Source organism: Phyllopteryx taeniolatus, chromosome 9 (genome assembly GCF_024500385.1).
Source record: "Phyllopteryx taeniolatus isolate TA_2022b chromosome 9, UOR_Ptae_1.2, whole genome shotgun sequence".
Lineage (NCBI taxonomy): Eukaryota > Metazoa > Chordata > Actinopteri > Syngnathiformes > Syngnathidae > Phyllopteryx > Phyllopteryx taeniolatus.
The window spans coordinates 7,684,259-7,706,523 of record NC_084510.1 but is presented as its reverse complement, the minus strand read 5'-3'; the positions used below and the strand labels follow the sequence as shown (position 1 = coordinate 7,706,523).

The 22,265-nt window shown below is 40.7% G+C and overlaps 2 protein-coding genes across 4 annotated transcripts; both read right to left on the bottom strand.

Annotated features, from left to right (window-relative positions):
- Nucleotides 1-4,542: 4,542 nt before the first annotated feature.
- arl8bb (ADP-ribosylation factor-like 8Bb) lies at nt 4,543-13,215 on the bottom strand. Its single transcript, XM_061784320.1, has 7 exons — nt 12,979-13,215; nt 11,928-12,008; nt 9,183-9,256; nt 7,502-7,595; nt 7,230-7,297; nt 6,104-6,174; nt 4,543-6,019 (listed from the first exon to the last, which is right to left on the bottom strand). The coding sequence occupies exons 1-7, from the start codon at nt 13,117-13,119 to the stop codon at nt 5,970-5,972; spliced, it is 579 nt and encodes a 192-aa protein (XP_061640304.1). The 5' UTR covers nt 13,120-13,215; the 3' UTR covers nt 4,543-5,969.
- A 1,542-nt stretch (nt 13,216-14,757) lies between these two features.
- Nucleotides 14,758-21,881, bottom strand: LOC133483302 (N-acylethanolamine-hydrolyzing acid amidase-like). 3 transcript variants are annotated; one of them, XM_061784317.1, is made up of 11 exons: nt 21,601-21,881; nt 19,972-20,139; nt 19,745-19,868; nt 18,953-19,043; nt 18,786-18,871; nt 17,952-18,124; nt 17,814-17,876; nt 17,629-17,695; nt 17,487-17,515; nt 15,358-15,427; nt 14,758-15,243 (listed from the first exon to the last, which is right to left on the bottom strand). In XM_061784317.1, exons 1-11 carry the CDS (start codon nt 21,786-21,788, stop codon nt 15,220-15,222), a joined length of 1,083 nt encoding a protein of 360 aa, XP_061640301.1. In that variant the 5' UTR covers nt 21,789-21,881; the 3' UTR covers nt 14,758-15,219. The 3 variants fall into 3 exon arrangements, with proteins under 3 accessions (XP_061640301.1, XP_061640302.1, XP_061640303.1); XM_061784318.1 differs by lacking the exon at nt 17,487-17,515; XM_061784319.1 differs by lacking the exons at nt 18,786-18,871; nt 18,953-19,043.
- Between the last annotated feature and the right edge of the window lie 384 nt (nt 21,882-22,265).

Genomic DNA, 22,265 nt, shown 5'->3' with positions numbered 1-22,265 from the left:
AATACTGTGCCCATAAAATTCCACTACCTACATCAACTTTTCTTTTAAGTACAGTACATAAATCCAACATGGATTAAAAAAAAAAAGTGGATTACATGAAATCTGTGTTAAGAATGCACACCGATAAGTAGTCAATTTATATGTAAATATGAGGTATATTGGGGAAATGCATTAAGCGCTCTGTTTGATCAGAGCCCCGGGAGCTGAAATTATGGTTTTTAATGGAATCTGAGGGGAGGAGGGTGCATGTTGTGGCCGAGGCTGGAAGGTGAGAGAACGTATGAAAGCTTTCACAAGGGAGCAGCTATGGGAGAGGATGCTGGAAAACAGAGTACATGAAAGATTACTCTCAGTAAGTGCAAATCAAATGTTTGCATTTTGGACGTCTCATGCTGCTTTTCTGCATGACCACATTTGCAGTAGAGACAACAAAGTTCAGGTTGCCTAAAATAAAACATAACTTTCCATTTGCCGCTCTAATCGTGTTCTGGAAAAGCTCAGAACACACAAATGAAACCTGGGATATTTTAAGTACACCCCGCGACCCTTGTGAGGATAAGCGGCTCAGAAGATGGATGGATTTTAAGTACAAACTAACAGTTATTATTTTATAATGCTGTTTCGATTGGCACTGTTAGTGTCATGAACGGAACAGAGGATAGGACCCAAAAATGCACGACTCCAAAACAAATAGACAGTTTCCAAAAAGAGAGGTTTAATAGACGGGCATAGGTCGGTACACAGGCAGGCAATCCAAGAGAGGCAACGGTATCCAAAAACATGAGGCAAAGAGGCAAGGTCGACAATCGGAACAGGGTCAAGTCTTACTGTGAATCTATGACGTGGAAACAAGGAATGCTGGAACGCGACGACAAGGTACAACGAACTGGCAACGAGAGGGAATGAGACACGAGGTTATATACAAGGGGTAATTAGGGTGAACGAGGCACAGGTGGTGAAGATGCTCACAGGAGCAGGTGTGTGAGAAACAGGGGGGAAGACAAAACCCGGAACACACACACACACGACAGTTAGTTATTAATTCAACAATATTTTGTATTGTTCTGACTGACTGACTAGTTTGTAATGGTACTGTAGACACGTATTGCATCACACTGAGAGCTGCTTTTAATCTTGCAGTTTTTGCATCGGTGCTGGCAGAGATCCAAACGATGGATTCTCAGTTTGGTTGGTGTTTTCAGCAGTCCCGAACTGCACTGTTTAAAATAATTTGACCACCGATTGTACAAGTTCCAATCCAATTTGAGCCTTATTAATTTTGCAGCGCCGGAATTCGTGCACACGTGAATGGGACCTCACTGGATTGTGCGGTTTTATAATGAGTTCAAGAAAGAAAAGCAAGCTGGCACAACTCACCCCCAATAGCAGCGTGTTAACCTAATAGCAATAAGTAAACCATCTAAGTAGACAAATATATTTGTCCAATGAGCCTTATTAAACTTTACAATGTGTATGCAACCAACCATCTGTTTTTAACAGGGTGTACAACAGTTAATTATGGACGGTGATGGGACACACAGCATTAAATTAATCCTGTAACATTCCACACATGCTGATTCGTGCCAAATCATGGTTCGCGCAGCAAGTTGCATGACGTGTTTGTGGAGGCCTGTCAGTGCTGGAGCACTAAACTTCTTATCCCTAAATTATTAATTCAACAACTTCCACGTAAAATATTTACACCGCTTGAAACACTTTAGATGCTTTGACAAATTGTTCCCTAAATACATCAGATTGAGTCAGCCCAAGTCATACCTAAATTGTGTTCTGATGACGATAACGTACATCCGCACTTCGAATTTTGGTAATAGTGCATATGTGAAATGTGTGACACATAATGAGCACATTTGTAATGGAGTGTAGCTACATTAATGGTATGTCACACTTTCAGGTCACTCACCGACCTGCTTGTCCCATAAATCCTTGAGGCGTATTTGTAACCACTTCGTAATCATTTGTGCGACAGCGAACCGCAGACGCTCTCACACAGGCTGCAAGGCGCGTTATAAACCTATGGAAGTCTTCGGGAAACACCTCGATCTGCCCGCAACCCCGGTATTGACATGCAATAAATGGGAGCAGCTGTTCGTAAATGCGGCGCTTAAGAAATGAGATTAATTCATAGGTGGTCCTGCTGGAACAGCTGGCCCAGTTCTACATGTACTGGAAGCCTTTGTGGTTACAGCGGTGAGAAAGAACACATATTCACAGCCCATCTCCGCTGTGCCTTAATATTCTCTTTGGAAGTGTGTTCAGTCAAAGGGGAAGTAAAAGTAAACAACTCAAGATAATGTGGCTGCAAAAGTGTGCACCCCCCCCCGTATAACTGGGGATATGGCTGTATTCAGAATGAACCAATCACATTTCAGTTAGTAAGTGTCTGACATAATTACAAGTGCTTGTTATTAACCTCAAATAAAGTTCAACTGTTCTTGTAGGCTTTTCCGAACATGTTATTTTGCTTTCCAGCAGAGGTCTGAAAGTTTTGTGCTGACATCAACTGGCAATTGGAACTGTGTTCATAACTCGAAGGCCCATCAGTTCCATCAGAAGGAAAAGAGCCCCAAAGCATACAGTGTTCCTGCCACTGCCATGCTTCGCTGTCGGCGTGGTGTTCTTTTGGTGACGACCAGTGCTGTGTTTGCTCCAAACATACTTTTTAGAATTATGGCCAAAAAGGACAACCTTGGTTTCATTGGCTCTTAACACATATTCCCACGTGTTTGGGAGATTTCGGTGTGAATGTGAGTGCGAATGGTTGTCCGTGTCTATATGTGCCCTGCGACTGACTGGCGCCCGGTTCAGGGTGTAGTCTGCCTTTGGCCCAAAGTCAGCTGGGATAGGCTCCAGCACCCTGAACAGGAATGGATGGTTAAACATCTACAGGTAAGTACTTGCCAGAAATTTATGCAGCTCCCATTACCTTTACTTTCAGCAGACTGCTGATAGCAAAGGTAAAGGGAGCAAAAAACCTGCCCAGCAGGGCAGGTTTTTTTTCCCCCCTCATCTTTTCATCAATTTTAGGACTTCCAATTATTGGTAATGTCCCTGCTGTGCCATATTTTCCGCACTTGACGACTGTCTTCACACTGTTGAAGTATATTTAATGCCTTGGAAATTCCTTTGATACCTTAGCTCTGATGCTCTGGGCTGTAGCTTGTGCTTTTAGATGTAACTACAAAAACATCAGGAAAAACACAGTATTGTAGAACATCTGGAGTTCATTTGGGGTTAATCAGAGGCACCTCTAATGGTAGCAGGTGTAGGCTGACTCCCATTTAACATCCAACTTTGCATGTGGTAATTCTTAACACAGCCACATCCCCAGTTATAAGAGGGTGTGCACACTTGTGCAACCACACTATTTGACTTTTTATTTTTCCTTCCCCTCTGAAGGAGATTTCATTTTTTAAATTGAGCTGAGCAGGTTAGAGGTCGCATTAATCTATCAATCCAAATGTATTTATCAGGCACATTTCCTACACAAGGAATGCAACTCAAAGTGCTTCACAGAAATAAAAACAATTAAAATAGCAGGATGAATACAAATACCCACCCCTCCCATCCCCACAGATAAATGCAGACTCCCCCAACCCTGACAGTGTCAAAGTATTATAACAAAATGCTTATTAACGTTCGTATTAACATGGCCAAATCTTGCTGTGTTGCATGTTACGATATCATTTGTTAAATTGTTAAGAAATACTAATATTAAAAATATATACATTTTAAGTTTTGCAGTCCATATTCGCTGTCCCGAATTATTCATATAGATTGTCAATAGAAGCATATGTTCTAAATGTAGTGAATATAATTCTCTAGATGACGTTATAGATTACATTCCAAACTACTTGCATGCTTTAGAATGGTGCAAAGGATTGCATTTCCTTAATAATGTCATTGTTTAAATGAGCAAGAGGTGGGGGGAGAAATCCAATTGAAGACAACACATCATCGTAGTGATTAGCACGTCTGCCTTGCTTCTGAGGTTGTGTGTTCGAATCCCTGCTTCCTGTGTAGGGTTTGCATGATCTCCTCCGACTGCAGCTTCCTCCCACATTCAAAAAAGAACTGAACACCATAGCTATCCGTAGATGTGACCGCAAGCGTGAAAGGTTTTCTATCTGTCCGGTTGTGTTAGGCGGCATTGGCTCCTGCTCCACCATGACCCTAATAAGACGAGCGCCACAGAAAATGGACGGAAGGATGACATTGAAACATTCTTTTCATTAATAACAACATACTTTCTTTTCATTAATAACAACATACTTTGCCACTCATGTCAATTCCAGTCAGAAGATCCCAATTAAAAATATAACAATTCACTTTCACTCAAAATGTGGTCTTATCCAGTGAATGCTAGAACCAATGCACTGTTACAACAACTTCTGCCAACAACACAAAATCAAACTTGGTGGTTGAGGAGTTGTCTGTGTGCAGACGACAAGCACAACACAAAGCCATTTGCTTCCACCTGGTGGCGAAACACTTAAGACACCTTACCGAGACAACTCATGGAAACCCAGTAAAAAAACACATTTATTAGCAATCACATGGCCATGACATCTACAAGTGCATTTGTTGGAATTAAAATGCCAACTTCTTATTTACAAAGTCTGCAATTGAACGTGAATAATATTAGCACATGCACATACAAATTGCTCTAGTATTACACAGTTAACAAAGCTTTTGATTCCCCAAGTTTCCTCAGTCACCCGACTTTACAGCCCTTCACTTCTGCGGCGGGCACCACACTCGATAATTAGTATTCTGCTCATCACCAATAGACAGGACAACATGACGACATGGAGCGTGTAATGATTGCACAGACAAGATGACCGTATGAACAAACGCAATTTAGGAAATGATTGGAGACATAGCAACCAAGTGCCTAGCATGGGGCAGATTCACATAAATGATTAAAGCATCACTTTGATAAAAGGGAGAAAACAGTCTTGTCACCAGAAGGAAATGACAATCACTCTTTCGTGGCATTTACACACATCAAGACTCCAAATGATCGTCCAACTCTTTTGCTCTCTGTGACTTACGGATTGATCTTGACGAACACTGGCTTTCTGTTCTTCAACCTAACACAATCAGGATTATAAAGGATTACTTGGGCACACCGATATTACTTCCACAATATTTAAAAAGACCTGTAAAGTATCCCTCACATTTCAAGCTACACAAAAGGCAATAGGCACTGAAATCCCACTGACTGAAATGTAACAATTTCTCAATGTGTTTCAATCATGTGACGTCTTCTGAGTGAAGATTCTCAAGAGATGGTTGTTGTGTATTCAAGGAAGTTGGTCTGCAATGATTTCATATGTTAGACATAGCCTTGGCCAATGACTGATGATGTCTGGTTGGAGCTCTCACTCGGCCAAAAGGCACTTAAAAACCTGCGGGCCTATTTCTGATGCAACAATCACCCATCCTTTTACCTTCTATTTATCTTTGTACAAACATGAATTCAAGCCTTGCAATAAATTAGGTAATTCCATGCCTACTGCCAAATAAGTGAAGGCTACATTGCTAAGAGTTCATTGGCGATTGAAGGCATTAGCGCAATACTTATTTGGCAAACATTAATAAAAACCACAACGGCACTGTCAACACCAAACAAATATGTTTGTGATGTTATGCGGGGCATTATGAGAACAGGAAACTGCAATGTCGCTTGACTCCTGTGTGGAGGAATGTCCACAAGGACGGGCAGTAAGGCATGATGGGCATGAACAATCCGTCTTCTAGCACTCCAGAGAAGAGTTGCTCTAATAGTGCTGTACAGAGGCTACACAGCTACAGTAGTAGTGACTGGTGGTGCAGGCGTGCGGCGGTAGTAGGCAGAGAGAGCTCAAGTACTTCACACAGGGAGATGAAGCGATGACTGTGGAGGACCCATAAGTGTTCGGGGTTGAGGCCGCAGCTATATTGTACTTTCAGCTTCTCCGTGACTTTGAGTGCTGGATGAGCCACTGCAGTGTGATATCTGCCATGGGGACATTAATCATCACCAGTGTGCAATGTGGCACGCACCAAGAATCATTTCAAGTGATTTCATGGGATTATGTACCTATGTTGTCTTTCTCTTTGCAAGACACCGAGTAGCAGCAGATTTCCCGATCCTGAATGGCTGACAGGTTCCTGTTGAAGGAAAGCAGTCAATATGAAGTCAATTGGAAGATGTTATAGTGCCACTTTGACACGCACTGCAGTCACAGTCGTATACCGTAATTTCTCGTGTATAATGCGCATTTCCTATCCCCCTGCTATTATTATTATTATTAACAACACAATTGTATGTCTGAGCTGTGATTATTTTGTTTCAAAATGAATCAACTATCTACAGTGTATATGCATTAAATCATTTATAAATAGAGAGAACATCATCACTACTGATTTCCTGTGTCCCGTCCAATACACTAGAAATATCTGGACTCTTTTTTTTTTTTTTTGTAAACCAGTCCTGTTTAGCTGCATGCCCATGCAGAATGGTGGTTCTGTCTGTATGCCTTTGTGCTGGAACAGTTTTGATGTGCAACAGGGGAGTTTGAAGCACGCCCAAAGGAGTCCAGCCAAGAGAAATGTGAAGACCCACCACCCAGCCTATTACGATGGTTACCAGGTCCCCAACTGGCAACTATTATCCCTGAACCGTGATCATGTGTGGTGGAGTGTCATGCATTAAAAGTGGGGAGACTGGAGAGGGTGAGGCGAGACAGACACGGGGCAGTTATCCCGTCACCCCCACCCAGACCAACCAGCTCCCCAAAGGATGTGTAAATGTATGTGGTGCATTCAGAATCAGCAGGGGGAAGGTAAGGCAGGCCAGGGAACAGCCTGGAGTGCAGTAACACCTGCCTGAGTGTCCTCCCCAGGCCGACACTGCCCTCCCCCCATTGACGGGTGTATGATGCATTAAAACCGGACGACTGGCTGGGCAGAGAAGGCAAGCGACCGGACCGGAGAGCAGCACAGATGTGCCGGGAGCCGGCCCGGCATCCGCCCCATCAGGCCTCGTGCCAGCCCCCCAGGGGACCCTGAATGGACTCCTCAACTTTGGGTCAGAAAAGTTGACATAACACACAAAACTGGATTACTTACTATCCAACAGGGTACTTAACATCTGATAATACGTACAACCAAACTATGATTTCAGCATAAGGTGTGTTGATAGGAAATCATTGTGGGTGCCTCACATTTTTTCAATGAGCTGCTTCTCATCCAGCGCGTTGGCTAGGTCTCGTTTGTTGCCTAGGACTAGAACCTGAAAAACAGCAACAGCAAAGGCTGATTAACCTGTCACATGTTAACAACTGAAAGGAATTTTCTCAACTTCACCCATGAACCACCATGGTCTCCTTGTTTCTTAAATACACTGCTTGTGAGTGAAGAGCATGGCGCGGATATGGAAATGGACAGATCCTTGCTTGTCTTTCAAACGACAACTTGGGAATGAAGTACACATTACCGGGATTCCTTGTAGTTGTGGTTTTTCCAATAAGTTGTGGAGTTCATTTCGGGAGGCTTCTACCTTATCCTGATCTGCTGCATCCACCATGTACCTGTAAATAAAAACAGTCATAACTCCATACTTGGAATTAAAGCCAAAACTAGGGAGACCGGTGGGGAAACAAAAACAGCAATGTAGATTTGCAAAAGAATGACAAATATATTTAGCACTGTCCAGACTGGGGGGAAAAAATGATTCCACTGGGAATCAAAAGGTTATTTGTATTTTGAAGACAGGAGTCTGGGAGGACAGGAGCTCATTTCACTGTTCATTGCATAATTTAAAAAAAATAAATAAATAAATAAAAAGGATGCCTGATTCATTTGTGAATAGATTTCTTTATGTGAGTACGAAACAGTATCACGAGTGCACAAACACAGTTCTGTGAGGTCAATGACAAGTGGAGGCATCCAATAAAATAAAATAAATAAATAAAATAAAAACAAAAAAAAAGGCACCTTGAGTCTCTGCATGGATTGCACACGTGTACATAGCACAGACCTGGAAGATCTGTGGTGATTAAGTTGTCGTGGGATTGGGACACTAACTCTTAAAAGAAAACGGTAAAACAGAAGTGAAACGCTCACGCTGACCTGTTACATTGATCATTTAAACAATAAGGAGCGCTAAATGTCTATGCTCAGTTTTAAATGTTGGTTTGGTCTTCATTTTGCAGTCAACGGTGTAACCAATCTGAAAGCTAGCGCTTTCTATGAGTGGAAAAACAAGCGATTGGGAACCTCAGAGAAGATTGCAAACCAATCAGAGCCATTGCACAAACAATGGTCATAGCCAATACAACCATTTTTAATGTCCTGAAGGAGAAAGAAACCACAAAGTTAACAGGCGCTGAACAGCTAGATTAGGGAAAACAACAGCAGTTAACGACAAAAACATAAAGAGGCCATCAGCAACAACATCACAACCATGAAGCCATCAGCAACAACATCCAGAGGGCAGAAGTAAAGCAGTCAAGATCTACTGTTCACAGAACACATCATGAAGAAAAGTACAGAGGCCAAACCAAAAACTGAAAAAGCACTTACTGCAAGAAGAATAGAAAGGCCAGGCTGGAATATTGGAAATGCAAAGACAAGCCTGGAAATCCTGGGACAATTTTTATGGACTGATAAGACCAAAAATGACCTTTACCTTTTACTTATGTTCCAATTAAGTTTGTTCACCTAAAAATGTGGCGTCTCATTAAAAAAAATTATGCTATGTTCCAAGTTGTACACCATTTCCAGATGTAAAAGTCTAAAGCAGTCTCATCTTCATCTTTTGATGACGAAGTGAAGTGTATAGTGCGCATTCCTACTTTTCACCTTGTTGCTATATATCTACCTCAACAGTACAATTTAAAATGAAACTATCCATCCATCCATTTTCTGTACCACTTATCCTATAAAATCAAAGAACAATAAATCTGCTGAGAAAAGAGTGTATAAGGTTTGAACAAACAGACAAAATGTGTTATCTGACAGCTTTTCCAACTCAACTCAAAAAGGCACCATTTTCAATTATTTACATTTGACTTTTCTGGTTTCCACTGATTTAAAAAAAAAAAAAAAAAAAAAAAAATAAAAAAAAAAAAAAAAAGGAAAGGCCACGTACTGGCCTGAAGTGGCAACACACTTACACAATAGCATTGACTCCTCGACAGTAGCGTTCCCACATGCTTCGGAAGCGAGGCTGTCCGCCTATGTCCCATATCTGAGGGAAAGAAAACATTTTAATAGTTAAAGTTAATCAACTTTGAGATCAACGTCGCCCTGTTGAGTGGCAGCTGACAATGGCTTGAAATACTTCATTGATGCATTTCACGGTCAGGGGCAGTAATGTCCTCAATGCACACCTTTGTAGTCGAGTGCAGGGTTCGCCTTAAAAGGTAAAACACAATAGCAGTCCCCTGCTATATTGCTGTTAATCGTCCGCAACACCAGTGCTTTAGAAAATGTTAAGATTATTTTTCTTTTAATGGGTTTTTTAAGTATACAGACATAGTTTCCGCAATGTACGTACGCAGACTGATTTGGACTTTGGACGCGCAGGGCAAATGTGCATGCAGTTCCATCCAAACTACAGACCCCAATTCCAATGAAGTTGGGATGTTGTATAAAAGGCAAATAAAAACAGCATACCAATCCTTTTCAACCTATATTCAATTGAATACACTACAAAGACAAGATACTTAATGTTCACACTGATTGTTATTGTTTGTTTGCAAATCGGGATTTGAACCCAAGTCCTCAAAACTGTGAGGCAGATGTGCTAACCAGTCATTCACCATGCCGCCACCTTATAGTATTCAAATGTTAATTGAATAAAACCTAGCATCACTGGTTGAAAGAGATTAATAATGATTTTATTTTGTGTCAAACATTTTTTAAACTGGGGCGATCGCCAACGCATGCCCTACCCCCCAGCTAATGGCCATGGACAAAAAATGTTTGGATGTCTTAATAATCAGAGCCTATTTTTTATAGTTCACTAACTACATCTATATATATATATATATATAGTGGGTATGGAAAGTATTCAGACCTCCTTAAATTTTTACTTTGTTATATTGCAGCCATTTGCTAAAATCATTTAAGTTCATTTTTTTCCTCAATGTACACACATCATCCCATATTGACAGAAAAAAATTGAATTGTTGAAATGTTTGCAAATTTATTATAAAAGAAAAACTGAAATATGACACAGCCATAAGTATTCAGACCCTTTGCTGTGACACTCATATTTAACTCGGGTGCTGTCCATTTCTTCTGCTCATCCTTGAGATGGTTCTACACCTTCATTGGAGTCCAGCTGTGTTTGATTATACCGATTGGACTTGATTAGGAAAGCCACACAGACAGAGACAGAATTGTAGAAAAAAATCTGCTGCACTTATGCTTTCTAAGAGCACAGTAGCCTCCGTAATCCTTAAATGGAAGACGCTTGGGACAACCAGAACCCTTCCTCAAGATGGCCGTCCGGCCAAACTGAGCAATCGGGGGAAAAGAGCCTTATTGAGAGAGGTAAAGAAGAACCCAAAGATCACTGTGGCTGAGCTCCAGAGATGCAGTCGGGAGATGGGAGAAAGTTCTAGAAAATCAACCATCACTGCAGCCCTCCACCAGTCGGGGCTTTAGGCCAGAGTGGCCCGACGGAAGCCTCTTCTCAGTGCAAGACACATGAAAGCCGGCATGGAGTTTGCTAAAAAAAACACCTGAAGGACTCCAAGATGGTGAAAAGAAGAATTTCTGATCTTATGAGACCAAGCTAGAACTTTTTTACCTTAATTGTAATCTGTATGTGTGGAGAAAACCAGGTCAACTGCTCATCACCTGTCCAATACTGTCCTAACAGTGAAGCATGGTGGTGGCAGCATCATGTGTGGGGGTGTTTGTCAGCTGCAGGGACAGGACGACTGGTTGCAATCGAAAGGAAAGATGAATGCGGCCCAGAACAGGGATATCCTGGACGAAAACCTTCTCCAGAGTGCTCAGGACCTCAGACTGGGCCAAAGGTTTACCTTCCAACAAGACACTGACGCTAAGCACACAGCTAAAATAATGAAGGAGTGGCTTCAGAAAAACTGTTCTTGAATGGCCCAGCCAGAGCCCTGACTTAAACCCAATTGAGCATCTCTGGAGAGACCTGAAAATGGCTGTCCACTAACATTCACCATCCAACCTGACAGAACTAGAGAGGATCTGCAAGGAGGAACGGCAGAGGATCCCCAAATCCAGGTGTGAAAAACTTGCATCATTCCCAAAAAGACTCATGGCTCTATTAGCTCAAAAGGGTGCTTCTACTAAATTCTGAGCAAAGGGTCTGAATACTTATGGATGTGCGTTTTTCAATACTTCTTTTTCAATAAATCTGCAAAACTTTCAACAATTCTGTTTTTTTTCTGTCAATATGGGGTGCTGTGTGTACATTAATGAGGGAAAAATTTATAGTAAATATCCCTGGTTCAAATTAAACAGACCAAAAGTTAAAGTGGCATTTTAGGACTTTTTTTTTTTTTAAACAGTATTGCCTTAAATGGTTTCTGTGTGGCAGTTGAAAAGTTGGATGACGTCAGAGGGTACAAATGCTTTGGTAGGATGAAAACTCAGGCTTTTCTTGTTTTTATTTTTTTTAAATGAAATTTGCCTCCCATCAGTCCTGGCAACGCCGTTTCATTCGATTCCTCGATTTTGGTAGTCGAGCTCTGATGTGTGCATCACTGTAATCGGTGTACCAGAAAATCATGCACTGACAAAAGTTCCGCATTGTTTGGAACACAAAATGCATACATTTTTTTCACTAATTACTTTGTTTATAATTAATAAATTGCCTTCAATACGTTAGAGTCCTACCCTGCTAGCCTAGTTCAACATACTGTCCCTACCTTTATGGTCACGTTGCCTTTTGTGACCTTCCGCATGTTGAATCCAACTGTAGGAATCATGTCTTCACTGAAGTTGCCTGACTGTTAATGCAAAACAACAGAGGGTTTGTTAGAATCATGTGAACAAGTTTTTATAAAAAAAAATAAAAATAAAAAAAAAGCACAAAATGATCTTGCATATTGTCAGTGATGTTCATATGCATCTACATACCAGTTAATGTGTATAGCTGTTATTTTAATGCGTGTTGCATTGTGTGTATTTACTGGCATGTTGCTTTTTTGCTGTGGAAAATTGTGAATTTTATCACCTTGGTCTGTACAGAACAACAATTTGTTTTGGAGTACACCGTGTATGCAGAGGAAAGACAAAAAAAATAATAAAATATTGATTCTGAAAATAATATCTCATCATACAAAGGTTTAACTGAGTCATAATTTAAGGAAATAATTTTAAAAAGGCACTGATGTTTTTATCGTTCTGCCTATTTAAACATGCGCAACAGAACAAAAACCAACAAAAAAACAGTCTTAGTAGAATTATTATTTTAGGCAAAGGTGGGCCGAATTGGCCAGTTACGCGCAAATCTATGCGCGTCTATTGCTAATTCCATTATACACCGACTGTATTCAATTGCACTATGATGCAGTTGATTTCCAAGAAGATTACTGATGATGAATGCAGGCCTGGTCGACTTCGGAAGAGCAGATCCAATCAAGATGACTAAAGATTCACTGAGTCCAACACGGGGGGCTTTTGCCGTCGTCATCCTGGGTGATGTTGACATGCGCGACAACACCGGCCGCCACATTCACGTGACCGTTTCAGGAAGCGCCCCGTCACACTGTGAACTTCGTCATTAGACAAGCACCTGACTTGGGTGTAAAGCACTATTACACCCTGGTTGCAGTCGACTCGCTATTTTGCGGGTGTTTGGCAAAGAACACTCCAAATGTCTGAATGTTAACCTTCAAATTAAACTTAAAACATTTGTCATGCAACCTTCCCACAGCCTTGGGCCCATATGACAGGGCATGTTTGCTAGCAACTTACAGCAATCACGTTGACGAACGTGGTCTTCCCGGAGTACTGAAGTCCCACGAGTGTAAGTTCCATCTCTTCTTTCCAAAACAGAGACCTGAACCAGTCCAAAAGCCGGTTTATGAGGGCCAACATCTTGGACGTCACACTCATCAAATTCGCTGCGACTTTCTAATCTGACGTGAGTTGCAGGTTGCTCGCTTGCAATCCACACCGGAAGTAGGGAGCTGCTCTGTCGCGTCATGTGATCTGAGGTTGCGTTCGCGTGGATTCGGAAATAGGACGTCCAAAGAAGACCCCGAGTTTATTTTGTTTGTATTATTTGAAGATTTTATTTATTTATTGTTATAGACGAAAGATACATATTTTTAGAACATGTTTTCAAGTTTGCTTAATGCAGTACACGCACACACACACAGAGTCCACAACTATTAAGAATGGTGCATTGATGATGCTCAAGATTTTACCCATAACGTTGGATGTTTTTCATTGCGTTGTGAATGGTGTCAGAGTTAATCTGTAAATCTACAGATATTCTCAATTGAGCATGCACCTCAAAGAGACAAAGAGGAGAAAGCAGTCACTTTCTCAGCGAGCAGGACCCTTTCTGCCATCTGCTTCCCCTCTTGCCCTTTTTATTAAGCTTGAGTAGGTGGTTTCACATTTTATGACCTTTTCAGGATCTGATCTCTGAATTGGGGTGTGGGGGTTTATTGCCTTGTGGAATCTGCATTGTAGTACTTTTCCAAACTGCTCTTGCTCCCAGTGAGCAAGGGGGCTATCATCTTAATGCAGTTACAGCAACACTCTATTTTTATGCAATAATATATACAAAAAAATTCCATCAGAGGGGAAATATAATTTTCTATATTCTTTGTTAATTTCACGTTAGTGTGGTTGCACGTATATACAGTACACCACGCGGGTCACCAACCTGGTGCCCGCATTTGTAATCATCATATAAAAAGTTACATACACGGTACCTTAGTTTTGGTGTTTACGGTGTTCTACCTGAACGAGTTCAATGAACGAAAGTTTTGAACACAAAACACAAAAAGATTTTTCCACTCTTCAAAGATTTTTTGTCTGCTACAGAGCCCACATATAAAGTTAAATAATAGGCCATTTAACAGTTTTGGTCGTCACGCGTGTGGTGTGCTGCGAGAATCTCAACACAGCAGACGACACACATAAAGATTCTGTTGCACCGCCTAAGTCTCACGTAATCACACGTGATCTAAAAAAACAAACAAAAAAAACCCAATAACCCGGGAAACGACCGATCCGCTATGGAATTTTTTGTATGAAGCGAACTCCACAGAACCACTATCACCCATCCAACCCTTTTGGATACAACTTGTCCCTTTTAGGGTCACTGCTGCACTGGAGCCAAAGTGATCTGAATCTGAATTTCAGATGACTTTGCACAGGTCGCAGGGTACACGCTGGACCGGTTGCCAACCAATCTCTGGAGTCAAGACACACATAGACAAACAACCACTCACACTCAAGTTAGAGCAATCGAGTCTTTAACATTACATGCATTTTTGGGGAACTTGGGAGGAATCTGGAGTCTCCCGGAGAAAACCGATCCCAAACACAGGGAGAACAGGCAATCTCCATACAGGAAGGCTGAAGTCAAGATTCGAACCCCTAACATCTGAGGCAGACATGTTCCCCACTCTCCAACGTGTCATATTGTAATGTTGTATTGATGGTGGCATTTCTACTTGTTTTACTGTATTACAAAGTCTGCGTGGCCTGTTACAAATTAAACCCCAGAGACAGCTCGGTTTTTAGTTCAGAATTTTTATCACATTTAATTAAAATGCATATTTGAAGTTTTTTTCCCCCCTCAATATGGCACATAAACACTGACCTAGCTTAACACTTGTGCTACGAGTGCAGTGTGCAGTCTATCTAGGATCAGAATATTGCTGCTCTTGCACTTATTCTTTCTCTTGAAACTATATCAACTCTAAATAGTCAGATGAAATTATACAGTCTGTAATTAATAGCAACGAAGCAGCTCTTTCAGCTCTAATTCCACATAATACACATTATTTACATTTGTAACAGGTCAGATTTGGTGAGTCATACTACTGTTTTCAAAAAGCTGTTACGGGGTGCAGCAGATAATTACAGAGTAGACAACATTTTCCTGTGAAACTTGCATTCACTTTTTTTTTTTTTTTTTTTTAAAGAAATGCTCATCAGTTTCACTCAGACGGGGAAAATCGTGGTTCCACTTCACTAACCACTGGAAGCACGGCAGTCCTTGTAAGAGATTAAAAGGGAAGGTATGATTTATTGAATTGTACTTCATCACTTGTTATTATAAAAGGAACTCAAAAAGATGCAGGACAGAAGTTTAAAAAAAGTCATACATACCGGTGGCCTAACAAGTGTGGTATATTTCTCTGGGGTTGCTCCACTCATTATTGTTGTATAAACTGTAATCCTGCGAAATGATTGAAAGAGCAGACAAGGAAAGTAAATAAATATTGAACTTTACTAACAAAAAATATGTTTTTTGTGCATTAAGTAAAGGACCAGTATAAAATGCTATTTGATTCCACTTATATACACATGATCTGTCAGCTGACAGGCTGTTACCCCATTCGGTATACTGTATTTCCAAAAATCAACCTGAAAATGTGTCAGAGTCTGTTCAGAGGCAGGACAAGGCAACAAATGAAACAGGAATCATGCATCTATCATTTTCTATACCGCTTATCCTCATTCGGGTCACGGGTGTGCTGGAGACCTTTCCAACTGATTTAGGGCGAGAGGTGGGGTACACCACGGACTGGTTGTCAGCCAATCACGGGGCCCATATAGCCAAAAAACCCAAAACATTCACACTCACATTGAGACCTAAGGATTATTTTATGTTCTTGGAATGTGGGAGGAAACCGGAGTACCTGGAAAAAACCCACACAAACACGGGAAGAACATGCAAACGCCACAAAGAAAGGCCAGAGCCCAGATTCAAACCCCCAACCGCGGAATTGTGAAGAAATGAGCTAAGAACTCTTCCAGCCAATCAGTGCATGGCAGCTGTGTGCCAGCAGTCGGTATCTGGCAGTGAAACTGGCCAGGGTGAAGGACCACAAATTTCTCAAAAACATTCAATTATGTGATTCTACACCCACACGAACACACACACACCTGCACATATACACGCACACATTGATTATTACAGTAGATAAATTGTAAAGCATGAGTTGCCAAAATATGTGACAATTCCATTTATATTCAGATTTTTATATTTATATGTACACTACGACGGCACGGTGGCCAACTGGTTAGCACATCTCCTTCACAGTTCTGAGGTCTTGGGTTCAAATCTGGCCTCCCCAGTGTGTAGTTTGCATGATATGTAAGTATATTATATAGGTCTAAGTGTTTTTTTATGGTTGCTTTTGTTTCTTGTAGTTGATCTTTTTTTTCTTTTCTTATTAAAATCAAAGATACTGCTGTTACTGATACAGTATAATCATTTGTATTATTGTATTAGTGTATGTAGGAATAAGGATGTATATACACTAATATTTTTTACTTATTGTTTTTATATTATATTATTATAGTACTACATTGATGTTCTATTGAATTATAAGGAAGTAGAGATAGGAGTAGGAGTAAATAAGTTTGACTTCTTCCTATTCCTTTTCAAATATGTATAACTTCATTTTACTTTTTTGTTCAAATCCTGTACGGTTTGTTGTTTTTTTGTTACTTTTTATTTTTTTCCATGTTTGAAATAAAGAACTCATTTTAATTCAAATTTGCAAACTTTATAGTCAACATTTTTCCCAAACTTAGTAACACTACTTCCTATGCTGTTTGCCCTATCAAACAAAGGTATAGGAATGGTATACATTCACTAACTCAATAACTCAGGGCCATATTCTCCCGTTGGTGCGTAAGTCTTTTATTTATTAATTTTTTTATTTTTTTTTTTTACGCGCCCGGCTTGCACACCTTCAAGGTACGCGCATTCTGCTGTAATGACTTTTGACACACCCACTGTGCGTAAGCGGCTCGTGTGCGCAACGACCTAAATGGCGTGACTCGTTGAAGTCTGAGGCTGGCTGTAAATCACGGAGAATGGAGTATTCCTGAGCCATGTGAATGCCATAGAAAGCCATTTGGAAATATGTCACACTTTAAATGTGAAAGTGAGACGTGCGCAGTGCTGACGTGCCTACCGGTCCAACACACTTTGTAGGAATGCACGTTTTTTTTATTCTGTATGAAATTAATAAATAAAAATAAAAGTAATTTAATCAAAATACTGTTCTCGTGACTGACGCTTGTTTTGAGGTCCATCAATAAAAAAGGGGGCGTGCCTGCCGTTTTATAGACCATCGGTGCCCAACCTTCCTTGCGTTCCACAATGCGCAGCTGCGCGGCTATTCTGACTTACGCAAAAGGGAGAATATGGCCCAAAATGAATTGTCATGAAATGCTTTGTCACAAAAATTAGAGAGAGCCTAATGAACAGATGTTCTCCTTACCCATTACAGACGGGAAATATTGACAAAACCTGGATAGAGACATCATTACAAGTTATGAATGCAATATGGTTCCAACTTACATTGGTCTTACTAGTAGTTTCATAAGTTTCCTGGGAATACTGATTAATTTGTTCTGACTTGCCTGATAAAGCGCATACATATTGATATGCTCTTGACCGGTAGCATTCATTGCTTTTTCTGCTGCTTCTCTAGGAAAAAGAGACAATAGTGTGTACTATTAACATACTGTAACATTATGCATGTTGCGTATCATGAGTATGTTGTGTCGTCTCATATTCCAGCGGTATTTATCATTTGACAGCTCACCTTCGATGATCCTTGGCTGGGGACGGAAGCCAGTGGTCAAAGTTGGTCTCCACTCTATACCATCTAAACAAACAAAAACAACAAAAAGTCGGGTAATACCAATGAACAAGCAGCCCATAACAAGAACATGATTCCAACCCTCCACTCAGCGGATCCAACGGCCAGATATCTGCGGGGCCCCCTCGGTCTCTGGTGATGACGACCCCTTCACCTGCACGTGCCCCACCCACAATGTAATACACTCCTGTGATGATGGGAATTTTGGAAAGACGCAGGACGGCATCTTGAAAGTCTTCTGCCTTTTCTAGAGTCTGCACAGAAGACAAAATGCCACCATTTAAGATTCCTTAGGATTCCTGCAGAATGAGTGTGCTATGAAGTTGAGATGAAGCCTCAACCTTGTTCCGCACCTTCAACCTTTTCAGCTTTATGCAAAGATGCGGCTTATTTGGAGATTTTCCCGATCCCAGGAGCATCACGTCTATTCTTAGCTTGTCTTTAACTCATTCGGATCGTGTTCACTGTTTGTGAATTTTTCATTGAGCTCCATGTTGAAATGTTATCTGTTCCCATATTAAAATCAAATTTGCACACATTATAGCAATTGGATCAGTATGCACATTTGCTTCATTCAAACGCACACCCTTATGCCAAAAATGCGGCCGAATGCCTACCATGTAGACTTCAAGCTGAAGACTATCAACCTGCCTATAGAAAGGAATCAAAGCTGCTCCATGTGAGATTGGAGTAAATCAATTGTGTTCTGTGGTACTAGTAGTATTTATGTTTCTGCGTTACGTTGTGCATTTTTTCACTTGTGTTTATTTCTTACAGTTTTTGTTGTCTCTCATATTTATTTGTAACTTCTGTGTGGAAAAAAAAGTTTTTTTTCCCCCTTTATTCTGTGGGCACTGGTAATAAGTGTTCGACAGACTTTATTTGACCGTAATCTCTTATCTTTCCTCATCTCACCTCTCTCACCAGCCAGCTGACTGGGCTTCTCCTCAACAGGAAAGCTGAGACTATATTCTTCCAGAAGTCCCACAAGTGACCCCTGCCTGGTCGCGCACACAAAGCAATATTCTTGTGTCATCAAGGTTTCAGCACTTGAGAGGACAGCGGGGAGAGTGTGGTCTTACCTCGCTGGTCACCAGAAACAGTGAACTTGTATGGACTTTGTCCTGTCCACAGACCAACATAGCCAGCAAAGGTGGTTCCAACGTAGGAGATCTGCAAAGGTCCAAGGTTGCATGACAACCTTTGGCATTTGTGTAACAATAAGTGACTTATTTTGGACTAACTAACTCTAGAGTCACGAAACGTGGAGGTGGAATTTGGAAAAGTATTGGAAAGGAACATTTGGAAAGATAAAAAAAACCACACTGGTAAGTGAGCCACGTTTATATGAGGCAACTTCAGCCTCGCTCCCTCACTATTTTTGTCTAAATGAAACTCCTCGACCCACTACAACAAAGTTCCTCCAATATGCCACAGGATGGTGCCAAAATAATACTTTTATTGCTTTGGCTTGAGCACAAAAACAGCAAAGACGTGAGTTTTTCATGAATAGGCAGAAGTTCACTGTAATCCTAATTTTCAACAAATCTGGATTCCGGAAGGGATTGTTTTTTGACCCGAGAGGTTCCACTGGACCAACAGGACTGTAGAAGTGATAGTACTACATAGGATTCCGTTGAGGTTTCATGTGAACACTCAACAGGTCTCAACCAATATTCAAGAATTATTTGTCGATTTTAAAGCGCTGATTTCAGATGAAGGCTGGCACATGAAGGCCGACGCTCAGGTGGCATAGCTCCTATCTCCCTTTGTTAGCAGTCAAATTGCTCAACTGAATGTTATAGGTCAGTATAATGACCTGAATGTTTTTGAATGCTATCCTACAAAACATAACAAAAGTAGATGTAGTGTACCTTTCCGGCCTTCCGGAAGATAACATTGACAGTAAGATTCCTCAGAACAGAGTGTGGGTAGTCAAGATTCCTGCCATGGTACACGTTTCCATGTTTGTCCTGAGCCACAATGCTCGTGCAGAATCTGCAAGCAAAAAATATTGACTTAGCTAGCTATTATGAGGATACAAATATGTCACACGGTCTATTGAACATAATATGAAAGTAGAATTACAAAGACTACATACGCAGATGCTTCATAGGCGAAGTTGAGCATTATGGTATCAGAGAGGCTTGTGCCAAAGTGGGCGGCCATGCCACGGAGCTCCTCGCCATAAGGCTCAGGAAGAAGGAGCACCTCGGAGACCTTTATCAGAGGTCTGAGAACTTTGTGAAGCCATTTTGGAATTGTTGAACTGACAAGACAAAAGGTTTTGGGGAAAAATGTTAACACATCCATAGTGAAAAGAGAAAAGAAAATGTTACTGGTGACTGAAGTTATTACGGTTTAAAAAAAAAATAAACATTGTATTTTATTATTTATTGGATACGCACAAAGGAGTATACAGCCCACCATGGAAGAAAAATAAGAGGCTACTCTAGTATATTTTGTATTTTGTTTTCTGTCGTCTTTGTTTTTTTCTGTTTTGTTTTTGACCTTCAGAGAGGGCAGAGATGGGTCACCATACTCACACATGCGCTAATAAAACTTATATGCTGCAAGATTTCAAAATATTAATAATAAAGTCATGTTGTATCTAAGTTGGTTTTGACCCTTCTTTGTTTGGATACGCCACATAGAAAACATGTACACATATGAAAGAAGAAAAAAAACATGACAGTCCAACAATGAAGAATCAAATTGTATATTTTTATTTCCTAAGGTTATAACTTCAATCTTGAAAATATACAAATTTTCATTCATTCATCTTCCGTAGTGCTTATCCTCACTAGGGTCGCAGGCCTCCTGGAGCCTATCCCAGACGCGCTAACCAGTCGCCCACCGTATAAAACTTTTTTTCTTGGTAATAAACATTTTTTTCGAAACAATATACCCCCCACTCTCAAAAATATATGACTTAATTCTTGTTATACTATAACTTTTATCTGATAAATACATACGGGTTTTTACCCCTAAAAAATATACAACTTTATTCTTTTAATATTATACGTGTAATCTCGAAAATACGATTATTTTAATATCTCAAAGATAAACGTCTTTTTATGATGAAAATATACAACTTTTTTTTCTGGAAAATGTTATTAAGCGGCACGGTGGACGACTGGTTAGAGCGTTAGCCTCACAGTTCTGACCGGGTTCAACGCCTGTGTGGAGTTTGCATGTTCTCCCCGTCCGTGTCTGCGTGGGTTTTCTCCGGGCACTCCGGTTTCCTCCCACATCCCAAAAAACATGCATTAATTGGAGACTCTAAATTGCCCGTAGGCATGACTGTGAGTGCGAATGGTTGTTTGTTTCTATGTGCCCTGCAATTGGCTGGCAACCAGTTCAGGGTGTACCCCGCCTCCTGCCCGATGACAGCTGGGATAGGCTCCAGCACGCCCGCAACCCTAGTGAGGAGAAGCGGCTCAGAAAATGGATGGATGGATGGATGTTATTAAGCTTGGAAATACACTACATTTTATCTCGAAAATATGTAAGATTTTTTATTTTTTTGCCCCTCAAACATATACAACTTTATTCTCGTAGAATATCAACTTTAATCTCGTAGTGCAAGCCTTTCTTCTTTTTTTTCTCCTTCAGATTGGAAAAAGAAGATTGTAATATATATATATATATATATATATATATATATATATATATATATATGACATTATATTTGAAAGTAAGTACAGTATTGTATGTCTGTTTCCCTTACTCTATGACCTCTTGAGCAGCTTTCTTGAGGAAGTCGGATTCAAATACTTTAAGAATCGGCATCCATCGCACTTGTGGCTCATCGCCCAGGTTTACGTCGATTGTGGGAGGAGCGAAGTCCGAACTGCACGACACCGCCAGTCCAACCAGCAGCACCGCCGCACGGACCAGGACCAAGACCAGCATCATGACTGGCGCGGACCCGTCCGTCAACGCCGCTTTTACCGGGTAGGAACAGACGCGCTTCAAAGCAATTTTCACTGGGAGGGACTGGGAATCAGTACTTCCGTTCCGAGTTTTTCACAATTAAAGCTTACATGAAGCGTCAAGACTGAAAGTAAAAGTTATCACACTAAACCGTATTGTAAGGGGGCTTTTTCTGATTTCCGGGATTCATGAAGGCACCTTACTGGTAATTTAAAAAAAAAAAAAAAGTGTGAGCTGAAAACACCAGCTTTTTTTTTGTTTTTTTAAAAGGCGGAACGTTTGGGGCGCATATCAGCCAAAGATGTTTTGTTGCTAGATTTATTACTTATTGATTCATAAGACTATCCTACCAAGTTTTTTTTTTCAAAAAAGCACCTAGCAACAAATTCAGATAATTTTAAAATTTGCTTGGAAAACTTTAGCAACTTTTGAAAAGTTGAGGCAAACGATACAACGCAC